The sequence below is a fragment of the Lampetra fluviatilis genome, chromosome 43 (genome assembly GCF_964198595.1).
Source record: "Lampetra fluviatilis chromosome 43, kcLamFluv1.1, whole genome shotgun sequence".
NCBI lineage: Eukaryota > Metazoa > Chordata > Hyperoartia > Petromyzontiformes > Petromyzontidae > Lampetra > Lampetra fluviatilis.
In genome coordinates this window covers 2,455,543-2,482,982 of record NC_136317.1, presented here as the reverse complement: position 1 = coordinate 2,482,982, position 27,440 = coordinate 2,455,543, and the positions used below count along the sequence as shown (strand labels likewise).

The following is a 27,440-nucleotide window of genomic DNA, read 5'->3' as shown; positions in this document are numbered from 1 at the left end:
GTGATGATGAGAGAGACACGAAAACCCCAAATATATAGCAGCAGGCGTAAGGGTCGGGATCGAACCCAAGACCTCCTGTATACCAGGCGAGGTAGTTAACATCTCCTAGCCACCGTGATGATGATGAGAGAGAGACACGCAGACTCCAAATATACAGCAGCAGGCGTCAGGGTCGGGATCGAACCCACGACCTCCTGTGTAGCAGGCAAGGTAGTTAACATCTCCTAGCCACCGTGGCGCCAAGACGGAGAGGAGGTTGCAAGTGTTGAGGCCAGGATGTGAGGGACTGTGGAGTGGACGTGGAAGATTATGGATGACCCAGGACAGGAGTGAGTGGCGGAAGAGGCACAGGAAGGCAGCAGGGCCCACAGATTTATGGGTGGGGGGGGAAGTGTTCTGGAAAAGAAGAAGTGTCCATTACTCAACGGGGCTCGTATGATGTAATGTTGACACTCGGACCTTACACCAACTCTGTTGGTTAACATTCGTCTAAAAAGGCCAGTAGAGGAAATGATATTTAGACCTGTTTTGGAGATACAGTATTCGTAAGTAGTTTGATTGGTTTTGCTCCTTTTATCACAATATTATTAAACCCAATAAAGTGCGTTCGACATTAATTTGGAATGCAGAGCACTAAATAATAATGGGATTGGCCCAAACGTTTTAATTCGGGAGCGTCCTGAAAGTGTCAATTAAGGACTAAATAGTTCCCTAAGCAAATAACGCGGATGTGGTGCGATGTGCGGTGATGTCGCGAACTGTGCTCCGTCACGGTGGAGGGAGCCGGGCGCGCATCGGTACACGATGACGTAAACATCCGGGCACTACTTGCGGTCGAGGCCCCAACTTTTGGCTTAACCTCGGCTTCTACTGCCGCCACCCTCGGCCCTTCCTTGCCGGTCTCTCTCGGCCCGCACGGCCCCGCAACGTTCGGTCGAGCCCTCGCTGCCCTCCCGCTTCACCCGCGCGTCCACCACCATTCCCGGCGGCTTCCCACAAGCGAGGCCTAGTCGCGCTCGGGCCCCCCCCTCCTTGCCTGGGCCCTCCCGCCGCCCCGACCCCCCCCGGTCTCGGCTGGTCTCGCGAACCGCCCTCCCAACGGGAGTCTTCCTCGTTCTCGATGCTGGGCGATAATTGCGGCCGCCGAGCGCCGGATGTTTGTCAATGATTACGCAGCGTTAGGGCAGCAGCAGCAGCAAGAGCGTTGCGGGACGCGGCGAGCAGAGTCGGGAGCGTACGTGGCGGCATTGTTATAACATTAGCCGTGGCTCGGCGCGGGCGGTGAAGGGAAGAGGCCACAAAGGAGAAAGGAGAAGAGAGGAGACGAGAGGTCTGAAGGCGGAGAGCGGTGGCGGCTCTAACGAAGCGGAGACTGAACAGCAGCAGAAGCAGCACTCGGCTGAAGCAGCAACATCGCCGGCAAACAACACAACACAGAGTTCACAACAACGGGTCCACACCGACACCGCGCCAAACATAAAGAACCCCCCTCCACCCTCCACCCACACGGGCGACCTCGCAACAACGGCAGCTTCACCAAAGGGCAGCCGGGAACGACGGCTTCGGTGACAGCAGCAGCAGCGGTGGACAACAGCAACAACAACAGCAACAACAGCAGCAGCAGCAGCTTCGAGAAACACCATCCGCACACTCTCCACCACCAGCAGCAGTCGGGACGACATCAACATCAGCAGCAGCGGCAGCAGCAGCAGCGGCGGTCTCGAGGCGGCCGTAAACCGAGGCGGTGAATCCGCCCTCTGGTCCCCCACACTTCTCTCCAGGTTGGTGTTCTTCAGGGGGGGTCGGTGGGTGGGTGGGTGAGGTGATCCTTGGAACTGCTGGTGATGCTGCGTTGATGTTCGCAAGGAGAACGGTCACGGCTGCTGCAGTCGGCCAGACGCGTGCGGGTGAATGAGGCCTTTTTGGATGTTGATTTGAGGGCGCTGAAGTGACATTCCGTGACCAAGTGAGAATTTGGAGCCACAGGGGATTGTGCGTGTTGAGGTTTAGCAACGCAAAGATGCGATTAATATCGATCGGCAAGCTCGCCCCGCCTTCACGAATCCGCACTGACCAGCGTGGTGAAGTATGGTCAAATGAGCTCCATGAACCCGCAAAGGTTAAACACCCCCCACACACACACATCCAAACAGGGCTGCAGTCCTGTAGATGTACATGCACAAGCTCACGACACCTACAGCACTCAAATCGCGTGTCGGATTCGACTTTTTTTTTAAAGGATTGTATGCAAATTGGAGCCACTAGTGACCGCTACATTCACCACGCGGTAAAAGAAAAATCATTTAAATCGCCAGGGAGAAGTGGATAGTTATACCTAGGTTTTCAAAATATATATGAAACGATCAGGTGAGAGAGTGGGGAGATCTTACCGCGCATACAAATCCCACAAACAAAATGTTGATAATGATTTTGACAGATTCAATTGAATGGTTGAATCTTGACTTGAAGCTTTTGTGACTGCAGGAGTTGATATTCTTTGGGTCTATCGGTAAAGTCACGTTTACTTTATCTGTTTGGTTCTATGTGACTTTACCGAAAGACCCAACGAATATGAATGGTTAAACATGGTCGGGCACGCTGTAACGTGTTATCACCACCCCCCACTGAATTTTGATTTAAAGCTTTCGTGACTGCAGGGATTCATATTCTTGGTTCTTTCGGTAAAGTCACGTAGAAGGGAAATAATAAAATAATATGAATATAAAGCAATACAAATTCTCACGACGTTTCGACTGCAACACAAGCAATCATCATCAGGTGTGAAATCCACAGCATTTGATGATTGCTTGTGTTGCAGTCGAAACGTCGTGAGAATTTTTATTGTTTTATATTTGTATTTCCCTTCTACGTGACTTTACCGAAAGAACCAATAATATCACCACCCCCCAACTGCTTTAAGCAGTTGCGCAACACTGCCGAGCGTACACTTTTTTGTAAAACGGGCGGCGTTGCCTTCCAGACGTGACGGTCAAATGGTGCAACTTTGCAACGCGTAAAATGTTGTTCGCTGTCTGTTATTCCCTTTCAATCGTTGCGCAAACGTCGCTGCAAAACCAGGCAACGTTGCCGATTCTGCAACGCAGTTCTTCCAACGTCGCTGGATTTGAGCCTTTCCTGCAGCAAGTCGTGACCAAAACCTTCACCCCAGTACTGAGAGCGAGGCAAAATGATGTTTCACACCCACGTTTGTTTCATTCGACCGGATCGTGGCTTCGTTGGCATCTGTGCCAAGCTGCTGTGGATCAACTCCGATTGTCTTTTTCCCCTGCTCGTGACCACGCCGTCAACACTTGTATCGTGGGACCGTTTTTGTTTGTTCTTGTTGCCAGTATCAAAGAATGAATAGGTGTTATTATCCTTTCTGGTAATAAAACAGCAGGTGTTGACATGTTCAAACACCAAATAGATACATTTTGCGAGGAGCCAAGTCTGCATTAACCGCATTCGGTACTTGTGGTGAACATGGAAACAGAACATTCACTTGATCCGCCTACTCCCAACAAAAACCCTCTCTGGACAATAGGCCTTTTGCAGTTTAATCAAGCGTTCTTTTCTCTCTCTCTCTCTCCAGGACACTTCCATTATTGCAGTATCCTCTTCTGGATTATAAAAAGGACTTTCCCGACTCTGTTCGATGTGCTTTGAAGGAGGCCCAGTGCCCGAAACGCCACCTATGATATTTTTGTCCTCATTAGGTAATGTTTATTTGACGAATGTGACTTCTATTTTGATTTAAAGCTTTCGTGACTGCAGGGATTCATATTCTTGGTTCTTTCGGTAAAGTCACCCGATGATGATTGCTTGTGTTGCAGTCGAAACGTCGTGAGAATTTTAATGTATTATATTTTTATTATTGAATTGTTTCCCTTCTACATGACTTTACCGAAAGAACCAATAATATGAATGTGACTTCTTTTGCTCTTGTATTTTAAGAGCAATGGTTACGTTTGCTGCTCATAATCCAGAAGGTGTGTGTGTGTGACCAGATTCGTATAGCTCTAGTGACATTGGGGACGAGTTTTTAGGTGCGTCTTTCTTTCTGGAGAATCCTATACTCTGGGGGATATGGAAAACGCATTCCTGCGGAGGGAGCTGGTAGGGAGCTGGTAGGAACGTTGGGTTGCTCGGCCAATGGCCAGGGTCAACGGTGGCGTGGTGTATCCGCAAATATGGCCAACTGTGAGGGCGGGCACAAGCCGGCGTGAGTAGGTTAAACGTTGAGTTTTATAAGGGCACCACGGGGTGACCAGCCCCTCCCCACCCAGCCCCACCCCTCCCACCCCCCACCCAGCCTCACCCTCCACCCAGCCCATCCCCACCCAGCCCCCCCACCCAGCCCCTCCCCACACGGCCCCTCCCCACGCTCCCCACCCAGCCCCACCCCACCCTCCCCACCCAGCCCCACCCAGCCCCACCCTCCCCACCCAGCCCCTCCCTGCACGACGGACGGACACAATAATCCCCTGTGGGCTGGTGTAACCAGGAGGTTCCTACCAGTATAACAGCAGGAGCTGTCAAGAGCTCTCTCAAAGTAGGTCGGGGTTTGTTGGGACTGCTCCGGCTATGAACACAATCATGATTAATGGTTTGGGGTTTAGGAAAATGTATTATAAATGTGTGTATAAAAACGAAAGTTGAGTTTCTTAAGTGCCTTCACTAAAGCGGATGTATCCAGTTGGCTTATTAAAAACAGTGTCACATGCTTATGAACGAATTCTTCCCTTTTTAAATTTAGCGTTCACATTTCAATGACACCCAACGCACGAAATCACACCCAGTCAATAGCATCGCCCCTTGCATGTGAAATGGGACTACAGCAAAACAGATTTTTTTTTGTATGGAACTTTTATTTTTTGCACGTTGGTTTTCAATGCAACAATCCATGTAGCACCTGCACGGGGAGCTGATTCAACAGCTCCATCTCCATGGTAGACGTTCTCTTGGGGGCGCGTTGTCTTCTTTGGCTGCAGCTCTGTCATTTAGTCATCTGTTCGAGAACCGCGGGCTGCGTTAATCTTTTTTTCAAATTATGTCTGTAACTTATACTTGTTCCTTTTTGTCGCTCGGTGTAATTCCAAGTATGCACCTCTCCATACTTTTTTGGCCACTTTTCAGAATGGGTTCCATTTGCTTTGTCAACATCGATATTTCTTATCCAGATACCATCGGAATCATTTAATCTGATCGTAGACGGTATTCGTTTGATACAATGATGTGTATATGCTATTTGGAATGGCTTTACTTAACTCCTTCGGAGATTAGAGCCTCTGTCATTCACCACAATGTTGAAGCGAGGAAGAAAAAACATCCGTACGCATGGATTCAGTAACGCTTTCCAACATTGCATGAATGATGGTACGCGCCGAGCCGAACAATGCGATGACGTGATTTCGCAAGGCTACTTCACACGTAATGACCTCATCGGGAGGTGAGGTGCATGCATGACTTGTGACGTAGGCAGATGGCAGCACACGGAATGGCATCGCCTTGGCTTGCAAGGATAATTCTTTTGGCACTTGATTTTTTTTTCGCCAAGAAAATAAGGCAACCCAAAATTAATTTTCCATTTTTTCTCGAATAAGTAAGTAATCTCAACTTATTTTATAGAACGGTATTTTTCTTTCGAATGAACTTTTGAGCGTAGTCCTGCCTCCCTTACAAGGCCGGCAAATGGACCAAACCAGCACATCAACGCTTCAACCTTATTTGGAAAAGCGATAAAAAGGAATCGTTTATTGCGCTGAGTCAAGGACCCCTCTTAGTCTCATCGGTTGAATCGTGACCCTGAACCGTGCCAATTCATCCCATCCCCAGGGGGAGGTGAATCACCCCAGCCCTAATGAAAACCAATAAAGAACACGATATCCAATAATAAAAGCCTACGTGTTAAACCCAGTAAAGAACACGCCTCTATCATTACACAGTGAGCAATACAACTGTTCCTCTCACATTAGGCACCTACGAACTTTAGAATGTAAGTAAGTGCATGTTTGCGTCAGTGTTGGGTGGAGGTTGAGGTTTTTTTGTTACTGCCTTTTGTCAATCCACCCCAATGACTGACCAGCTGTGTCAGTCATGGGGTGGTTTGATCATGCTTGACACTGGTTATTCCTGGTTGGTTTAAGTGGGAAGCCCATAGCCGGTTCAGATATTGTTCGCCACTGATATTAACTGTGGTTGACAATGTAACTCAAGTCATCGGGGGAAATAGCGCAGGGTTACAACGCAAATTAATCATATTCGGTAGACATTAATCCCATGGGTTGATAGTTTAGGGCACTCCTGTGCCAGGCCGAACACCCAAATGAGAATATCCTATTCACAGCACTCATTGGCATTGGTCATAACAGGAAACTAAGTGCTTAACAGAAAACTTTAAAGGTAATCGTGAAAATTATTATTCGTCTTTGCCTGCTACTGCCGCCACAATCATTCATGACTGACATGGCATGGAGAGGCCTTCATCCAGCTCGTTCATTCCTTTGTTTCTCAGTCCACTTGTCCTGGTAAGGGTCGCAGCAACAGCATGTTGCGTAGTGGCGGTCCAGACCTCCCTTTTCTCTGGCGGCAGACTCTAGCTCTTCCTTGGGAATTCCCAGGCGTTCCCAGGCCAGCCGAGTGACATCGTCCCACCGCCAGCGTGTCCTGGGCCGACCCCGGGGTTTTCGCCCAGTGGGACGTGCTGCTGCCCGGTAGAGTTCAAGGGGGAGTCTGTCGGGAGGCATCCTTACTAGGTGCCAGAACCACCTTAACTGGCTCCAGCTGTGTATTGAAAAAATACTTAAAGCTATGGATAATTTTATTGTATATTTTCAATGTTATCGGTTCGTGTAAACCTGTATACCACTGGAGGCGTTGATGGGAAAACACATTTTCTTGAATGTGACCCCGAATCAAGAACATTAATTGAATTGCGATGGGGAAACTTAGCGAAGCGTCACTTGGCAACTGCCAATGCCATCGTTGCCAGTACCACCACACGATGCCATCGCTTCCCCCACCCCTCCTGCCAGATCTCGCAGCAGTTGCAAAGTCAGCACCCCACCTCGTAATCTCATCATCGCCGCGGTCTGCCTTGAGGTCTTCCCATTGGCCGCCGACCTCCGAGTGCTTCGCCCAATGCCTGTGTAGAGGAGTAAAATGGGGACGTGACGTCAGGTGGGCCGTTCAGTGCGATGACGTCACATCTCCTAGGGTACTTAAGGGATACCCCGTGACGTAAGCGGGGTCACTGTGGGAACGGGTAGAGTAAGAAGGGTGAAGAGGGAACCAGGGGTAGAGAGAGGGGATCGAATAGGGCGTCTGGGGAGAAGCCGGTGGTAGCCGTAGAGGTGCTTCTCTCTCCGGTCGGAGTACGTCCGTCGGAACCTCTCTCCACCTGTTTCGGTGACCGGCCCTCCTCCATGCATCGCCGCCTCTTCTTCCCCCATTGTCTATATTTCTTTACCTCGGCATTTGTACTTCAAAATTACAAGTTGTTTACCCGATCCTGCCAAGACATGCTTGGCATTCTTTGCATGCACCTCCTCCACTATACCGGTAAACTCTGACAAGGCGAGGCAATTCATCTCGGTGATCTTTCACCCAGTTCAATCAAGACGAACCGAGTTGGGAAGACAACTGGATGATGAATCGAATGCGAACTAAACCCCCATGGGTTGTCGCATTTGAGCACATTCAGCATGTTCCTAAGTATTTAAATGTGTGGTTATTTAATTAGTTTCTTACCTACCTTTCAGTAAGTTGTTTAGTACTGGCTGTCATAACTCAGTCCAATAAATCCTTCGTGTGGGTTTTGATGTTTATATTTTATTAACCTTTTTTCTGTCACAGATTTTGTCTGCTTTCCTGTCTGTGTCACATGGTTTTGAGACAAAGACATTTCTATTCAAGAGTTCTCACCGCGAGCAGTGGAGAGAGACCACATTGTGTCAGAGACTGGCCGCTAGAAGATGACGACACAAAACTTGCTGCCGTGATTCTGCAATCGTTTCAATATCCACTTATCTACGCGTGGGCTTCACACCCTTCAGTGGCAATCAAAACTGAGATGTTTAGCTCTCGCAGCTGGAATCGGCTGAATTTGGTGACCAAACAAACTTAAAGTAGAGTAATGAGGTCTTTTGTTGCAGGCGTTGGAGGCAGGGCTGCCACCATAAACTTGCTACGTTTGAGAAACTTTTAAATCCGTGGGCGGCTGAAAATAGGTTTTGAAATCAGGAACTTGCGGCCACCGGTTTTGACTGACACAGCCGGGGTGAGCCTCCTGAGTACGTTTTTCCCAAACCAACTTCGGCACGTCGACATTTACAATGATTTAATAATAAAATAGTTCCCGGCCCATTTTGTCAGTACAGTGCACTCCTGGATGAGGGCCTCCTCATTGCCATGTTATTCATGGGGGCAGGTGGGGTTGTTTGACCATACTTCACCATGCTGGTCTCAAATTTTCACTGCATTTTTCATACTTCCCATTTTTCAGTGAAAATGCCAGATGGGTAAACACTTGTAAATAGTCTTAATTTTAGAACTTTCGTGACTGCAGGAATTATTATTTGGTTCTTTCGGTTAAGTCACGTCTAAAGATAAAATAATAAATTAAATTAAATAATAGAATACCTGATGATGATTGCTTGTGTTGCAATCGAAACGTCGTATTCTATTATTTAATTTAATTTATTATTTTATCTTTAGACGTGACTTAACCGAAAGAACCAAATAATACTTGTACATAGATTGGAGATGTGATAATTTGCCAATTAATCTGTTTAAAAAAGACAATTATAAAAATAATAGTTCATAAGCATTTGACAATATACTGCTATATGAAGGCCTCGTTATGCTATGGTTATGGGTTTGTGACATTGGTGGGTTGTGGTCCAGGTGCTGTGGTGGTGAGATGTTAACTACCTCGCCTGGTATGCAGGAGGTCTTGGGTTCAATCCCGACCCTGACATCTGTATATTTGGAGTTTGCACGTTCTCCCCGTAGTCGCGTGGATTTTTCTCCGGGTCCTCCGGTTTTTCCCTCCACATTTTAGAAACGCGCGTTTAGATTATTCGGCTGCTATGAATTTCCAAATGCGAAACCACTTTGTTGAGCTAGCATTTATGGCCGGCTCGCTTCGGAAAAAGAGCTACTGTATATAGGTCAGTGGGCCTAACCTGATAAAATAAAATGTAAATAGATGTCATTCGCCATTAATGTTAGCCTTCGTCAGCAATCGAACTCGGTTCGTCCGGTTGGCAGCACAGCATGCCAACCACGGAGCCACGCACAGATGTACCTCCCGTGGGTGTTTTATCGTGTCTTACTCATGACCACGTCCTATGTAAACATTGACATATTGTTATGGTTGCACGCTTGCAAATTTCTATTTGGTGACGCACTAGGGTCACTCAATGTCACACTTTAGGTTTCAGTTTATGTTACAGCTGATATTTGTTTTTTACTTCACATTTGCGATAATTTAATAAACTAAATTGAACAGTGTACTATCTACAAGCGGACTCGCAAAGGACTTGTATGCGTGTGTAACCACCGCTACCTTGGTTAACTTGAAAATTATGTTTTCAATTTGACCTGGCTGTCCTGCATTTATATAGAAAGGATTTTATTACAATGATAGACAATCTAATCTTGATTGTTTCTCTTTCTGTCACCTCTGCATGCTTCTTTGCGTATTTGTTTTAGCTTTTCCATGTTATTTTTGGTCAGTGTCCTAGCAGGTAATATATATACTGATATAAAACGTTCTCCATTAGGTACGCTGGTGGAGCTTTTTATTCCAAAAAGCGCCCCTATCCCTTCGTCAGCCCCTTTATTTCATAGATTTAATCTCGATTTAAAGCTTTCGTGACTGCAGGGATTCATCTTCTTGGTTCTTTCGGTAAAGTTACGTAGAATGGAAATAATAAAATAATAAAAATAAAACACAATAAAATAATTCTCACGACGTTTCTGCTCGACAGACCTGCTCTCCACCTGAGGACGGCTGCTTGCGTTGTGGCCGAAACGTCGTGAGAATTATTTTATTATGTTTTATTATTTTATTATTTCCATTCTACGTGACTTTACCGAAAGAACCAAAAAGATTTAATCTCGGTCCACCTTCAATAATCTCGCTAAGGAGCATAAACTATTGCAAACTCCGGTCATCAGTGCAGTGGCTTTTGGCTAACCATTGAACAAGGACGGTCACCGCATTGCTCGCTTTCAGATGTGCTTTTGTGACCATGTAGAATGCTCTTCCTTCCAATACTAGGAAGCCACAGAAGCTATGCACTTTTAAATTGTGTAGATTGAAAACTAATTTCTTTGGAACTGCTTTTTGTGTTTAGTTTGTTGTCCTTCCCCCCCGCACGGTCGTCTACATACCGTGCGAAAGAAGTTCAACGTCCATTCAATAACTGGCCATGGTGGCACACGAACTCTGTCGCCTGCCTCCAACAGAGCGTCTCTCGAATCGCTTCCTGAACCCCGTGTGGGCCACGTTTTAATCTTCTATTATTTATCTTGAGCACGTCATTAAGTCCGGTTCCCCCACCAACGCAACAGCCAGCCCCACTGCCCTGCACCATCCCCTGCAGTTGCGTTCGTTCGCTTGTTTTTCCCTTGCCCCGAGGTCGGTGTTCGTTGATTGCAGTGGGTGGTTCGGCGTACGTGACCCCCGCGCCACCACCGAGCACAGACGGCGCCCTCGAGAGAGTTTTTTTCCCCCCGAGTTGCCGCAGGGTGGATGTCGTGACGTAACGCCCGGTGGCGTGTCGGGTGCCTCTGTGGCCTTCTGGTGAGACAGGAAGAGTTGAATCCCTGTTGTTTACTCAGGATGTAACTGAATCATCTCCTGTACGGGCTCCATCATCGTCATCTGGGGTCACGATTCGGTTCACAAATGCACACATTTTTTTTGCCTAAAGGACAATCTGTGTGTGGTGTGAAACTGAATCTCCACTACTGCGCTCTGTTAGAATCTTCCTTCATATGTGACTGTTGAATCTACATTTATATGAATGAGAATCTACTGCAGTGACGTGTGAATGTGTATTGAAGAGTGAATGTGTGCAAGCTACAGTGATGTGTACATGTCGAACCTCTTCAGTGTGCAATCCCAATTGGGTAATGTGATGTTTGGCCAATGCTAGTCACAATGTCTTTTTTTTAAGCACTGTTAATCTAATATAATCCACGGTGATATGAATAATAGAGAATTAATAGTAGAATATATCTTTAGAAACAACAGCTGAGTGAATTTATACTGGTAGGAACCTCCTGGTTACACCAGCCCACGGGATTATTGTGTCCGTCCGTCGTGCATCCAAAAATGGGAGGGGTGGGGCTGGGTGGAGAGGGGAGGGTGGGGAGGGGCTGGGTGGGGAGGGGCTGGGTGGGTGGGGCTGGGTGGGGGGTGGGAGGGGTGGGGCTGGGTGGGGAGGGGCTGGTCACCCCGTGGTGCCCTTATAAAACTCAACGTTTAGCCTACTCACGCCGGCTTGTGCCCGCCCTCACAGTCGGGCATATTTGCGGAATACACCACGCCGCCGTTGACCCTGGCCATTGACCGAGCAACCCAACGTTCCTACCAGCTCCCTCCGCAGGAATGTGTTATTATAATCTACACTCGTTTGTAAATCATGTAGAATGTATAGTTCTGAGTCATGCAGTTTTACGAATTTGTAGCATCTCTATCAGAATTAATTCCTAGAATCTGGTGGTTTGCTGCACTAATTGAAAACTTACAACAAAGCATCACTTGTATATGATGGTTACGCTCACCCTTCAATGGGTGCATCGTGATTGCCGACATTTTTTTATTAAATTCGTCACGGTTCCTGTGTGTTTTCTGTTTGGCAGCATGATGTTCATGCAGAAAGCCCCGTGAGCTTGTGACCACATATTCCCGACTTCCTCCCGTACACCAGGAACTGCTTATTTTTATTAATTTTTTGTTCATCCAAAATTAGCGGCAGAGTTGGACGTGGCATTGTCAGAGTTTTCATGGCACTTTCTAACAGCTTTCCATGTTCGCTGGTCAGGCGATGATTTAATCAATCAATCCTTCCACATCATCATCATCATCGGAGCCATGATTGCTTGGCGATCATTAACAGTTGCACCGCTTTGTGGACAGTCAACATTGGTCTGTCATGGAGAGACCGGTGTGTCATATGCAGCATGGGAATGTGGAATTGCCACCACGGGCCCAGAGGTACCAGTGTGAATTAGTGCCTCCCAACGCTTATTTAAGTAAGGAGCCAACTTGACTTGGACGATCACATTCAGTCTTGCAAGAGGCACCTAAAGGTTGATACGCTCCATTCTTTTACGATAAGAGAGACATTGGTTTTTGCCAGTAGGAATGGCATAGGAAGATAGCATCTTGGTTTCTTTTGAATGTGTTCAATCAATGGAACATCTCATATGATAATTTTTGGGGATCCTTCGAGGTTGACCTGCACTTACTCTGTAGATAAAGTAAAACTCTGGCTAGCCGGATCAATAGGAGGGAGAACCCTGGGTCCAGCTAGCTAAAACGTTTGGCTAGCTGCGATTTGAAATAAAAATTCATGTTTAAAAAATATATTCATCAACCATGTGTACTCTAAAGTGTATGTCATGCAAACATCAATCGATCAGTCATGTCTACTATGTAGTATGTGTCATTAATATACTCGCCCGTGGAGTGCATGTGCGTGTTATTGTAAAGACCAATCATTAAGAGTACTCGCGGTATTCCACGTGTTGTCCTGTACAATCCCATAGTTACGTCAGTCCCTCTATGACCCACCAGAATAACGCATCAACTGCTGAATGTACGTGAAGTGGTATTCGTAATATCTGGAAAAGCCTCTGGAATCTTCTCCCAACTGCGCCAAGTCGTCTTGGTACGTCTCCCCTGCCCTCCCCCGTGCTGCCTGAACCAGCTGGTCAACGTGCATGGCGTTGCGAGGCCTTCGTCCAGCAGTGGATTGACAAAAGGGTATGACTGTACAACCACCCTTTGCTTTAGCGCTCCTTGTGTGTGCCAGGCCATGCACCCCTCCGACGGGCGTCGTAAAAACGTTGCTCGTGCCCAGAGGTCGCAAACGGATTTTGATTCCTTACCCGTACCCGGCTGCACCAGGGTCGCAAACGGGTACCCGTACCCGGCCTAACCCGTACCCTACCCGTACCCGGCCGGGTACGGGTAGGGTACGGGTATCGGGTACCCGGTTGCGACCTCTGCTCGTGCCTCTCTCAAGGAATTGCCGGACTTTACTACGGGCCTCTGAACTCAAACATTCATATGTTCATGTCGCAGCTTCAAGTGGATTGCTGCTGCTGTTGGTATTCTATTGCTGAAACTCGCCCTTCTGGATCTCCAGCATCGTTCATTTGCATTCGCAGACCCCTGCTTTGTATCCGCATGCCTCGAGTGTTTGCGAGCTTTGCATGCCTGTCACACTTGCCCAAGTATGGATAGCAGAGAATTCCTAACAACTGTCGCCATTGACTTTCAAACGCTACTGACTCGTCGTCATCATCGTTAGCACCAGCCATGTACAATCCGCTGATGGATAAAGGCACCATCTCCCTTGGTCCTGCTATGTACATATATACCTGCAGTCCTCGCTTTGACCACATCACAGTGCTTTCCTGGAAAACCCGTCATCGCAAAATCGGGCCACTGTTTTCCCTTGGACAGTAGAAACAGTGGAAGCATCACTTGGCGATGTGTGTTTACTTTTATCGTCAGTATTTAACGGGGTTTCATAGCTGAACATCCACAAAAAAACACATTTGAGAATAACAAAAACTCTGCGCCAAGTCACATCGGAAACCGGACTGACTTTGTTCAAATGTGTTCGAAGTCCTGTCGGAAGATTCGTCGTAAATCAAAGTTTCTGTGTCATAAATCGATCCACGGTGGCATTATATGCAACTCCGATTGGCACGATTGGCTACGTACGGTGTGAAAGAAGTTCGTCATACATACGTAATTCTGGATCGTCGTCAACCGGAGACCGCCTGTATATGTAAAATAATCAACACTACTTTAACAATAAATTTCGATTTAAAGCTTTCGTGACCGCAGGGATTCATATTCTTGGTTCTTTCTGTAAAGTCACGTAGAACCAAGGATACTTTAACAATGTTAACCTGTTGAACAAGTAGGCACCTAACAATTTCGGGTGACATTATATACATCCTCCCGGCGATTCAGTGAATCGTCAGGGTCACTATATGAGACGAGATAATTTTTTGGAAGCATTGCAGGCAGTGATGGGTGCTGCCTTCGGTGGCTATAGGGGTCATGTGAATCGCATTGAGCGTAACTCAAGACGATTAGAAAGCGTTGCTTCTTGGCCACGCAGCTTGCACTCAAGAAAATCTTATCAATTGGTCAACGCACCGTCTCGCACGCAATTCCAAATCATCGATTAACATCGACTCTTATATTCCCGATGCTTGCATTGAACTGTACACGTGAGTAATGATTATATTAGTCACCATTGTTGTCATTTATATGCCAATGCACATTGAGGCCAATGCAATAAACAAGACAAAACTAATTATATATTTTGTTACAGTTAAAAGGTTACGATTTAATAAAAAAATTGGTCACTTTCCCGATTGTACTGTGACTCGCCTGTTGCTCATGTCGTCTGTGCTGTCCCTCCTGTCTGTATAGTTAGTGGCTCAACTCAATGTGTATTGTCAGAGTTCCTGTGACGTACAAAATGGGACGGGCGTTAAGCCACGGCCAACGCGAGCGAGACGATACAAGAACCGACTCTTGCGTTGAATCGTGACGGCACCTAACTCGTGAACTTGCCGGGAAGTTGTGCGGGAGATGTGAATCATGTCAGCAATTAGTTAAGGGAAACTTCCTTATCGGTGGTGCTTGAGCATGTAATGGTCATTATGTAGCATGCGATTGGCTCCTAGAATGAACCACAACTACTAAAGCTTGACATCACCCTCCAGTCAACCTCAGCCCCAATCGCTGCCGTGCTTCTTGAGGCTCTCGCTCAGTGAGTCTCACCATTTCCTGAAGAAGGGTGGTTGGCCGAAACGGTAAAAAAGCGATGCTCTTTTGAATTGATCTGTAAGCTCAAGGTGCATTAAATAGCATCACCCTCACGAGTTATTAGTTTGATTAATCAGATTAACAAAAATGCTACTTGATGGAAAGTTTGTTCGTATATATGAAATCGTTTCTCAGGTACAGTATGTGTAAGTGTAAGATTGTTTTTTATGAACACTTTTATTGTTCTAGATTTGAAGTTTTCGTGACTGCAAGGATCCATACTCTTTGGTTCTTTCGGTAAAGTCACGTGGGTGAAATAAAAAATTAAAATAAAAAAGAATACAAAATAGAAATAACTAAATAAAATCACGACGTTTCGGAAGCAACACAAGCTTCCGTCATCAGGTGGGACAACCACAGCAAGAAACAAACATTACTGTAATGTGTGAGAGCATCCATTATGAGTCCACCACTGGACAAAGGCCTCCCCAAGTTGTCATGGTCCTGCAGTGGGTAACAATCCATCGATTACCTGCACACAAAGCGAGTTTCATCCCTCCATATCCATGGTGGACTTCTTCTCGGGCACGTTCCCTCCCTTGACCGCCACTCTGTATTCTTAGGTTTTTTTCCGGTAAAGTCACGTAGGTAAAAATTTTTAATTAATAAAAGTAAAATAAAAATAAAAATCACGACGTTTCGGAGGCAACACAAGCTTCCGTCTTCAGGTGGAACCGTCACAGCACGATAGCTGTATCAAGTAACTTTCTTATCTTACTTACTTATCTTACTTGATACAGCTATCGTGCTGTGACGGTTCCACCTGAAGACGGAAGCTTGTGTTGCCTCCGAAACGTCGTGATTTTTATTTTTATTTTACTTTTATTAATTTTAATTTTTTACCTACGTGACTTTACCGAAAAAACCTAAGAATATGAATCCTTGCAGTCACGAAAGCTTCAAATCTACGCCACTCTGTAGTTCGTCTGAACCATCGGCTCTCATCCCCAGTACAAACTACAACCAGCGAGTCGCATTTCACTGTTCAAATCAAATTTGAAGACATCGCCCTTTGCGGGTTATTTTTTAGGTCCTGTGCAAGCGGTGGAAATTCTACTTTTTTTTCTTGTCGGGGACCAGTTTCTTCACGTGAAAGATGACTGTTGATTTCTCACAGAGTGTTACTTATATTATCCACCTCGGACGACTGACGATGATGATGATTCCGCATAATGAGAATGATGACCTCAATCATTGCGTGTCCAGCAAGAGCCAACAGCTGACCAGGAAAGTAACGGATGCGTCGCTGCAAACATCTGAGCCAACGGTGTCATGAGTTTATTGTCCAAGCGTGCGAGCTAATCTTTGTCGTCGCACGAACCGATAGGATTTTGCCCTACACGGAGTAAACCTTGATGAAAACCTTGGATGTTTTGAGTTTCAGTCCTTTTATGGGCACATGGTGGCCATCACGAGGTTGGGTGCGGTCTTTACATCATCCCCTTCATCAGCCACGCTTGATCCACTGCTGGCTGAAAGCCTCCCAAAGCTATCGCCATCCTTCATGGTTCTATAATATAACAATCCACCCAGCACCTGCACACGAGATAATTTTATCGCTCCATCTCCGCGTTGAATGTCCGCTAGGGGGGGTTTATCCGCTTCTTTGGCTGCCACTCTGTCGTCATTCTCCGACCACCATCTGTTCTATTGAGCAGCAATCCCAAGCCCAGGCATGTGGTCAGTCTCACATGTGTTGCCGGAGATAAAAAAAAAGCTAATTATCAATAACTCGCATCCAAAAGTGGATTTGTCGTTAATTGTGTGATCAGCTGCAGCAACTTATAGGTGAAGGCCTGCCCGTCATCATCATCACCACCTTCCCCTACACAGTACCATCATGGTGGTTGCTTGATCATACTTCACCACGCTGGTCAATGCGGAATTGTGAAGGGCTGACATGATCTGCTCAGATGTGCAGGCGTGAGACGGACTCTGGGGATGGCAAAAGCATGGGGTGGGCTTATTCAGCAGTGGATAGAACATGGCTGATGATAGTGATAATGATGAGGTAAGAGAACGGACAGCTGTTACTGATGACGATGATGACCGACGCTGACGATTGCCCGAGTAGGCCTTAATCTACCGATGGATAGATCAAGGCTCATGATGGAGATGACGAATCTACATCACATTGCCTTGTCCAAGGTGCATTCTTTTTCCCTTAGAAAGGCCCTATCGAGGACAACCAACGAAGGCTTTCACTGCCCGTCAAATGGTCACTGTGCAAGGCTTAAATAAATTTTGCAGTTGCAGCTGTGCGCTTATCGCAACTTGCAGTGAGTATGCGGTCGCAATAGGATCGCTATTAAGCCGAGGTTGATATGTGTCCGTGTCATTATTGACCGTGCAGCAAAAGCTTTTGAGGCGCACTTTGATTTCGGACAGAGCTTCAGTTTGCGTTTTATTTTCACAGAGCGGCGAGCGAATTGATGATGCAGAGTGAGATTAAACTATATCCCTAATAGGCGACGAATAGCCTTTGATAGTGGCACGGCAATGTGTGTACATTTTTATGATATTTTTACGGGCCTTTAACAAGTCACCTTCCTCCGTTCACGACAATTTTTGAATTATCTCCATTATATGTCTCGACATGATTCGAGAATCCGTTCGATTTTTTCGCTCATATTTTATGTCCCATTTGTATCGCCTGTTTCATATATTGCGTTTTGCCCGCTCCATTGTTGTCGTGTAACGTCTGCACACAATGTACACAGGTTTGTAAATTGTGAACAATACGCGGGTTAATAGCCCGACGTTACATGTGGTCAACAGAGGGCGGTGCAGCACCTCCGATTAGCACGGTTGGCTCCGTACAGTGCGAAAGAAGTTCTACGTACATACAACAGAATCCATTACTGCACTATACTTTTTTGCTCCCCGCGTCTATGCTCCACGCCTAACGGGCCTGAGCAGCGTGGGGATGTGTGGGCAAGCAATCGGCACAACCTCACGCGTTGTGGTAGGCCCTCATCCAGCGGAGGAATGACAAAACGCGCTGTACGCGCACGATAGGGCTGCGAGCGGCTTCGGCGAGCCCCGGCACACGCGCTCAAACTCGCACGCGTCGCTTTGGCTGCGGCACTCGGGAGCGTGGTTCTGTGTGCAGAGCTGCGGCACAGAATTCACCATCTCGAGCCCGGAGATAAGGGCCTGCGCTGGGGAGGCGGAAGCCACAATCTGGCGAGGGGGGACGCCCGTGTGTGGGCGTGTGCAAGTGTGTGTATGGTGTGCGGGCCAGTGCTTGTGTGTGTGTGCGTCCGCCTGCGAGTGTGCGTCCGCCTGCGAGTGTGCGTGCGTGTTCGAGTGCGTATGGGCATGTACAGTCGTGCACCATAAGTGTGCGTGCGCGTGCGTGCGGAGGGGCCTTCGAAGTTTTAACCGGGGCCATTCCCCTTGACACCTTTTGGGTGCGACGGGAATGCGGTCTGGGCCCCAACGCTCTTTAATTGAGCCCGGCGATCCCGGCCCCACTCGGACCGCCGGGAAGTGAGCTCGCTCCCAACCACGGTTGGCGATCTTCAAGAGTCCCCGGGCCGTCGGCAGTAGGTGGACGCGGGCCTCCCGAGCCTCGCTTAAAATCCGCACGTCGCCTTCATTATGGGTGATCTTCAAGGGGCAGGTAAGGTGCCCTCCTTTTGCCTGCTGCACCTACTGCACGTTTGGGGTGTTATGGGGGTGTTTAGTTGGTTACTTGGGTTAGGGGGGAGACATGAGAGGGATGAATCGTGACGTCTTTCACGGGCACCGCTGGCAGGTGACGCGGTCCCCCGCCCCGCACCCACCGCCTCCTTCCCCTACTCCCCGTCAGGCTCGTTAAAAGATGATGGGAGAACTCGGGGAGGGTCCACGATCCGAGGTGGAATTGGTCGACGGTCTTAGGCTCGCGTTAACCTCGAATCGTGACCGTGATTCAACTACTTCTTTCGTATGGCTGTGATGTAGATACGATTGGACTACCGCTTAACAGCTTATCGCCAAGCTTTCTATCACTGTAAGTGGAATTTACATCCGGTAGAGATGCAAACGAGGCTGATCTCGCAGCTTTAGCTTTTTTTACATTTCTATTTATTTTGTGGGTGCAATTGTGAACAATAGCCATATCAAACATTAGTACATCTATCTTCTTGGTTCTTTCGGTAAAGTCACGTAGAAGGGAAATAATAAAATAATAAAACTGTTCTTCACCTGAGGACGGCTGCTTGCGTTGTGGCCGAAACGTCGTGAGAATTGTATTTTATTATGTTTTATTTTTATTATTTTATTATTTCCCTTCTACGTGACTTTACCGAAAGAACCAAGAAGATGAATCCCTGCAGTCACGAAAGCTTTAAATCGAAATATTAGTACATCTAATCGGTCTAATCATTGGTTCACTGCAGCTCGATGATTGCCAGGTCATCGGCGAACATAACGTGCCTCAACCACGTGGTTTGCCGAGGACCTGGCAATTGCCACTCTGAGAAAGTATTAGAATCACTCTACTGCTGGATCTGGGGCTTGCCACGAGATTAGTGTGGCCTTAGCCAAACTTTAAGCAAAGCACCCGCCTGGATACTTGGCATCATCATTGAATGCCCCCCCCCCTCAACTCTCCCATGAGTAATGGGGTAGTTGTCGACAGGGTGGAGTAGTTCACATACCTGGCCAGCGTGCTCATGACCAGCTCTGGTATGGTGACATATGTCTCACTAATAATAATTAGTCAAGCAACAATTATTTTTGATCAGTTGCAGGGCAATGCATGCTTTGGGCCTCCTTGGCAACATTTGATGCCCTCTCTTCATATTAGTTGTGAAACCCTGGGCCTCTTTACAGGAATACTGCGTCAATTAGAAACGTTGAGGCTGTCGTGTTTGCGGTCCATCACGAGTGCTAAATGGGATTGTGTGAGACGCCCACATATCCCTGAAGAGCTGGACACAGTCCCATCAGTGAGCTTCTCCAACAGGCAAAGTTACTTACATCGGCTGGTTCATTTTACCCGCATGCCCAGCCGCTGCATGTCCGGATATGAAAAACAGCTTCTGTTTGGCCAGATATAAGGCACTAAATGGACAAGGTACATCTACAGAAGTTATGGGGCTGATGTGCTTCAGGAGGACTTAGGCCTGTTCGTACTTCCACAGTGACTGTTACCAGCGATGTCAAGATCGGCCTCTGTGACGGAGTCTTTTGAAGGACTCCCGGGCAGTTTTTAGGCAGTCGCCTACTGACAACAATATAGTGCAGAGGAGCGACGCTCACAACAACGAGTAGAGAGCTGGGTGGTAAAACACGGCCAAGTGGCACAAGGTGCGGAGGGGAGCACAGAGCACAACTGCTGCCCTCTGCAAGTCATCTTAGGCAGTCAAGCCATAAGACCTATGTCTGTCCCTTGACCTCCTGCCAGCGAGCCTTCTACACTTCATGTGGCCTCAAAGTGCACCTCGTGTTGCACAAATACCGTGTTGTCATCACCGTGACTTAATGGCAAATTGCGTTTTGATTTTGTGGTGTAGTGGTTAAATTATAATCTCTGGATAACATGTAAATAACAACTGGTGTCTGCCTGTTCTGGTTCTTCCTGAGGTCACCACAGCATTAATGTAATGTTCTTGTCAATTAACAGAGTCCATCATTACGTCCCAAACAATACACCTCAACATGAAAAATAACCATGAAAGTCAACTGTGAGATAATATATTGACCCCGGCAAATGTGAAATATCAACTATTTATCCAATACTCAGATTACCTGTTTAATTATTAGTATTTAACGTAGTATTTATGGTGGTGGTAATTTTTGTGGCTGTTTTGGAGGTGGGGCAGTCACTGGCGGAGCCAGAGGGGGGGGTGGGGTGGCACGTGGACCCCCAATGATCCGATCGAAATCCCTAATTTCGATCGGATCATTGGGGTTTATTAGTAATACATCGGCATTTTGCGACCCCCACTGCCACTGTGTAGTATATTCTTACGTGCCAGGGACTCTATGAGATGATAGGACAATAGTCTGAGTCCATAATTGGAAATAAGTAACGGCAAAGCAGTTATAAGTGACTCACAGAATTGTAGTTGCGTATACAGTACAGTACACGACTTCCCTGAAGGCATCAACACCTTCAGCGAGCGTGATGCCGATCACACAACGCGGTTCGAATTCGACCCTCGATCGATGACTGCGCCATCACGACCCGCATCGAATAAAAAGCAAGGGACAAGTCCTTACTTACTAACAACTCCTCTATCATTTTTCATTGCTGGAGGGGTTGCCCCCCTACCTGAAAATCCTGGCTCCGCCATTGGGCAGAGTCTGCTTGTGCGATTGTGCTGATGGGGGGTAATCCCTGCCTGCCTACCACCAGGTGGAAAAATGAGGCTCTCCTCTGCATTCACCACCCAAACTCCCTGCCCCCATCATCCCCACTCCCTGCTGCCCCCATCGCCCCCACTCACTGTTGCCCTCATCGCCCCCACGCCCTGCCCCCATCGTCCCCACTACCTTCCAAACTCCCACACTTCTTGCCAACCTGACCACACATCCTTGGCAACCTTGCTCGATTTTCTGAAATAAGACCAACATATTTAGTTTGCTAAACTGATGAAAGTGATATGCCCAGACCACATGTGCAGCTACGTTTGATACATTTTTTACTCATGCAGCAATATATTTTTTTTTATCTCCATATTTTAAATTTTGTGATGTAAGTATAAAAACCTGTTTCGTCAACCCACTTCTGGATGATTGCCATCCGGCCATCAACAATTGCTCTCATGTGATCTACATATTAAGATGTTTTCAGCCAACTAGTGAGTGTGTATTATTCATGTGGGAAGTAAACCGGACCACCAGGAGAAAACCTATGCACCTTACCTCTCGTTTCTCATGTCCCTCTACCAAATATATTCATCATTATTATAACACCAAATTTACAATTGTTGGTATTATCACTATTTGGGTCAAAGGTTTAGATCAGTGTTGGGCAATCTGTGGCCCGTGGGCCTCATGCGTCCCGTGGAGCCCCTCGTCGTGATGTCCTGGTCCCGGTGTTTCTAGGGCGATGCGTGGGCTCGTGATGATGAGTGCACAATCACAACGTCGAACTTCCGCCCCCACTGGGGTGAAGGAGGACCGCTCATGTGGCCCACGCGTCTGGGCTGCCCATTACTGCCCTACACTATACACTACACTATACACTTCATTATACACTACACACTACAAACAACACTTACTAAACGCTACATGATACACTACGCTATACACTACACACGCTTTACACTACACTATACACTACACTACACACGACACTTACTAAACGCTACACGATACACTACGCTATACACTACACACGCTTTACACTACATTATACACTACATTATACACTCCACACTACATACTACACTTACTAAACGCTACACGATACACTACGCTATACACTACGCTATACACTACACACGCTTTACACTACGCTATGCACTACACACGCTTAACACTACGCTATACACTACGCTATACACTACACGCTTTACACTACGTTTTACACTACGCTATACACTACACACGCTTTACACTACGCTATACACTACACACGCTTTACACTACGCTATACACTACACCAATGGTGGGCACCCTGCGTCCCGTGGTGCCCCTCCGCGTGGCTGCCTGGTCTCGGTGTCTCTCGGGCGATGCGCGGGGCCATGATGAAGGGTGCACAAGCGCCGTGTCCAGCTTGCGGCCCGTCGAGGTGAAGGAGGGCCGCTCAAGTTGCCCCCTAACGTGTCTGGGTTGCCCATTCACCGGCTTGGATGCGATTGTGAATCCACATGGCAGCGTGGCGATATTCGCCGGTGGTTTTGTCTCGAGGCCCAGTAAAGACGACGACGCGGGACCGCGTGGTGTGTTCCCTCCCCTGCAGAGCCTTCCCCCCGTGCTTTCGCCACCGTGGCTGACGAGATGGCAGAGGAGGTGTCCCTCGTGGCAAAGTATGACTACATTGCTCAGCAGGAGCAGGAGCTCAACATCAAGAAGAATGAGCGTCTCTGGCTGCTGGACGATTCCAAGTCCTGGTGGCAGGTACGCGGTGTCAACGGTTACTCCTTATTCCGTGGGTCAGCGCAGAAAATTGGCATCCCCGCCTGAGGTGGCAAAAATTTTATTGGCTTCAATTTAATTATAATACGGTTGATGATAATGAATCGCTTTGTAACCCCGCTCGTTTCGCACCGTTATCACCGTCGTTGGCTGTTAGTGGCCCGCATGCATAGAGACATTTGGAACCGCTAAAGCGATGCTACCTCAGGTGGTGACTGGAAAATTAAATATCTGGTCTAGGCTCGCGGACTAATTAGCATTCAGTTTGTCGTGGTCCATGTTATGTGATTGACGATTGAAATTTGCGTGAGGCGACGTGAAGATTCAGGTTTGTGTCGTCAGGCCCTCTACCACCCTACACAGTCCAATAAATGTAATTGTCACTCATGTATGCGTTCAATGTGCTAATTATTATTTCAGCTCATCTCACCGGTTAGTTGAAGAACAATTCTCACTACTGTTGTGGACAAAAATCCGAGTTCCAGTCCTAATTGGTTGATATATTATACACAAGTACAAAGCTTGCTTCGTGGTCACAGCAATTAATGCTCACATCTTGAAAGCATCTGAAATGTACGCCTGAAATCGTGGGATTGTCTCAATACCTGCGTCGTGGCTTCTTTCCCAGGTCCGCAATGCGCAAAACCAGACCGGGTTTGTCCCATCAAACTACGTGGAGCGCAAGAACAGCCTCAAGAAAGCCAGCTTTGTCAAGAACATGCTGGGTAAGCACACGCACATCACAACTGTGGCCACACGTCCACAAGCAATGCAGAGGTGCGTTATCAGACACGACGGTGAAATTGGCTCCTTTGCGTACCACCCCTACCTGCTCTGTAAAAGAGATTTAGAAGCTATAAAAGCGCAAATAGTTAGGGCTGGGCTGTTCGGTAACCTATGTAATCTCAATCATTCTCCCAATTATCAGTTCGATTACTAGAATAATTGGATGGCATTTAAATAGTTGTGGCGGTGGTTCGAGGAGTTGGTAGATCTCTCCTTTCTTCCCACGTGTGCTGCTGGACGGGAGCTGATGTACGAGGGTTTAGCATCAGAATCGTTATTTAGACTTTCGGAATCCGACGGGGGCTTCATGTCTTCGGCATCGCCATCAGCCTCGTCATGATCGGCGTGGCTAGGTAGTGGGGGGCGGGGGGGGGGGGGTTTCCTGCCTTCGGGGAGGGCAGGACACGGCAGATGCCTGCGCAGTGCGACTCACGACCTCCTCTTGATACCAAGATCCGTGTCTATGCGCCGCTTCTCGGTGGCAGCCCCAACAGTCTGGAACGATATCCCTCTGCGCATTCGCAGCATCACCTCAATCGCCTCCTTCAAGAGACACTTAAAAACTCACCTCTATAATCACGTGCTTTTGAGCGACTCTGAGCTTGGCTCCACGCCTCTGAGTTGCGGCCACTACGTCTGCAAATTTGCGCGCGTTACAAATTGAACTATTATTATTATTAAGGGGGGCAGCTGGCAGTCAATTTTTAAGGGGGGGTGGGGGGGGCCTTCGTCATGAACCACTGCTGTCCCCGACTCCCATCCCTTCCGCTCCCTTCCGCCGCTTGCATGTGCGCCAGGCATCGGCAAGGTGAAACGCAAGCCCAGCAACTGCGAGGGAGGCGCGGCGGCAAGCCCCAGTTCCACGTTGGACTCGGGGCCCGACGGAAGCCCCACGGAAACCACCCGGGCCCTAAGCCTCCCCGCCATCGTCAAGTTCAACTACGCGGCCGAACGCGATGACGAGCTTTCGCTCATTAAGGTGGGGGGTGGACGGAGGATGGGATGATGTGGGGCAGGGCTTTTAGCGGTTAAATTAAACCCCCCCCCCCCGGTCTTCTCACCTTTTTGAGACAGAAGCTGGAAGATGTCTTCACAATTCTGGCAAATCGTCTGATGGAGCTGATTGTTGTAATAGCCAGCGAAACGTCATGCTCAAATTGTGAAAGTTGTGGGTTAACGCTCCAACACACCGGCGTTTTGTTTACATGACAAACCTTGCTAATTGGCCGTGTCTGGTGGTGGTGGTAGGTTAACGACACATTCATATTTACGTGATTTAACCCAAAAAAACGAACCATTACCGTGTTTAGAAAAGCACGTAACGCCCTACCTGCTGCTTTGCCTTCAAAGAGCACCACCGCTATAGCGGAGAGATTTTTGCCTTTGGCACATGGCAACCCAGGCGCTGGTGATGGCTGAGCGCGCCCGTAATGCAGCATTTTGGAGTGGAGGGTTGGTGGATCACGCAGTCGTTGTGAAACTCCCTTCCCGTGGGCGTCGAGGTGGCCGTACCCTGGCTCGCCAGGAGAAAAGGCGGTAACGGTAAAAATGTGGACAACACCGGTTCCATCTGCATGAAATAGTGTTGCACTCTCGCACGGGTTGGATTTCTCCAGGTGCACTGTTTTCGTCCCACATGTAAACAATCATTAGTTGGCCGGTAACACCCTCATATATAGAGGACAGCAGAACTTGGGCAATTGTTGGCGCCGGCTTGCCGTGTGGCTGCCTTCCCGCCTGTCTGTGGTTCATCAAGCCTCCCGAGTTTTATTTTGTATATCGCACCGCGTGGCGTTGTATATCGCACCGTGTGGCGTTTGCGTTATCGCGTTTGTTTTTGCCGTCGCCGCCCCACGCAGGGTGCTCGCGTCACCGTGCAGGAGAAGTGCAACGACGGCTGGTGGCGGGGAGCGTGCGACGGCCGCGAAGGCTGGTTCCCTTCCAACTACGTGGTGGAGGAGGTCGTGGAAGGAGGGGGAGGAGGAGGAGGGGGTGGGATGGGGCGTCTCGACGCCGGCGCTGCGTCTCCTCGCCTGGGCACGGCGCTCGCCGCGGCGCTGTCGGCCACCAATGGTGAGATACGAGACGGTGCGCATGCGTGCCCACCCATCCCAGCGGGGTTTTCTGTCTCTCTGGGTTTTATTCCTAGCTTCCTGAAGATGCTTTGACAACGCAGTTTTGAGCGTCGGTGGTGAGATGTTAACTATATCGCCTTGGTATACAGGAGAGGTCGTGAGCTCGATCCCGACCCTGAATTGTTCGCCGTGTGGTCGCGTGGATTTTTCTCCGATTTTTTCCCCTTCACATTTAGAATCGAGATCAAGCGTTTCAAGTATTTGGCTGCTATAAATTTCCACGTGGTGAGCCACTTTGTTCAACTATCATTTGTGGCCTTACATGGTAAAATAAAAATTGTTTAGTTTAGTATCTGCTAAAAAAATGTTGGTTGGCTCGAATTGCAAGTCGACTTTGACAAGCGACGTCAAGCCGAAACAACAACAACAAAAATAAAAATTTGGCGCGTCATTAAACGTTTGCGGCGGGCGTGACAATTACAATTTTATTCGGCCGTGTCGTGTCGGCCAAGGGCCTCGGGATAGATATTTTGCCCGCATCATTGCACGGCCGCGCGCCCGCAAAATCGGTTAAACGCGCGGGGGTCGCCACAGTTAGAAGTGAGAGCGTGACCGGCCACAAAACACGCTCCCACCGTGCCTGACGGGGGGAGGGGGCGGCGGGGACACGTTCGTTACCGCGTGCCTCTTGCGAAGATCCGGCGAGCGCGGAAGCTGCATAGACTCTCTTTGCGAACGCTGCTCCCCAACTTTCTCATGTTTATTATTTACGCTTCTTTTACCGAGGAAAGCCTCGAGACACTTCGTTTGTTTTTTTTGTTACTAGGTTTTCTGCCATGTTTATCCGCTGCAAGGCCGCGGGAACGTGTTGCTATGTGCGTCGTCCCACGTGGGTAATTTGTAGGCAGTATTTCAGCATTGGGGATATATTTGGCCAACGCCGGTTACGTTGTGTGCTGTCGTTAGCTTTGAGAAGAGGACTGGAGAACACGGAAGAAACCCGTGAGAAACAGTGGGGGGTGGGTTTAGGGGGTGGTGGAGGTGGGATGTGGGGTGGAACATACAAACTCCATAAGAAAAAGAAGAGTCTGGAAATGAACCCGGGGGCTTCTTCCCATGAGACGCAATTGTGACCGCTTCACCACCGTGCCACCCGCAGAGAGACGACGCGGCTTTTTCGTGGGGACGTGCGGTGGGTGTTCGCCTGCCGCCTGAAGGTTTCTCGTCTGAAATGAAAGCTGCGCTACGAACCTGGCGACCCGAGTTTGATTCCTGGCCTCGGCTAACGAGGGGTGTAGTGAACGATATCTGAACCAACCGATCGTGGGCCCTCCTCTAGGTACACTCAGCCTCATGTGCAGTGTGAAAACATCTAGCACTGGGGAGACAAAGACGGCGAGGCGTAGTTCAGG

General features: G+C 48.2%; 1 protein-coding gene across 2 annotated transcripts in view; it reads left to right on the top strand.

Moving 5' to 3' along the window:
• Positions 1-801: 801 nt before the first annotated feature.
• LOC144947011 (cytoplasmic protein NCK2-like) overlaps positions 802-27,440 on the top strand; it is a 30,233-nt gene continuing 3,594 nt past the window's right edge. Inside the window, exons 1-5 of one of the 2 annotated variants that reach the window (XM_078876130.1) lie at positions 802-1,781; positions 22,992-23,149; positions 23,796-23,892; positions 24,751-24,932; positions 25,813-26,026. In XM_078876130.1, the coding sequence (XP_078732256.1) occupies positions 23,030-23,149; positions 23,796-23,892; positions 24,751-24,932; positions 25,813-26,026 (613 nt within the window). In that variant the 5' untranslated portion in view covers positions 802-1,781; positions 22,992-23,029. The remainder of the gene's footprint in view (positions 1,782-22,991; positions 23,150-23,795; positions 23,893-24,750; positions 24,933-25,812; positions 26,027-27,440) is intronic. The other variant, XM_078876131.1, reaches the window with a different exon arrangement.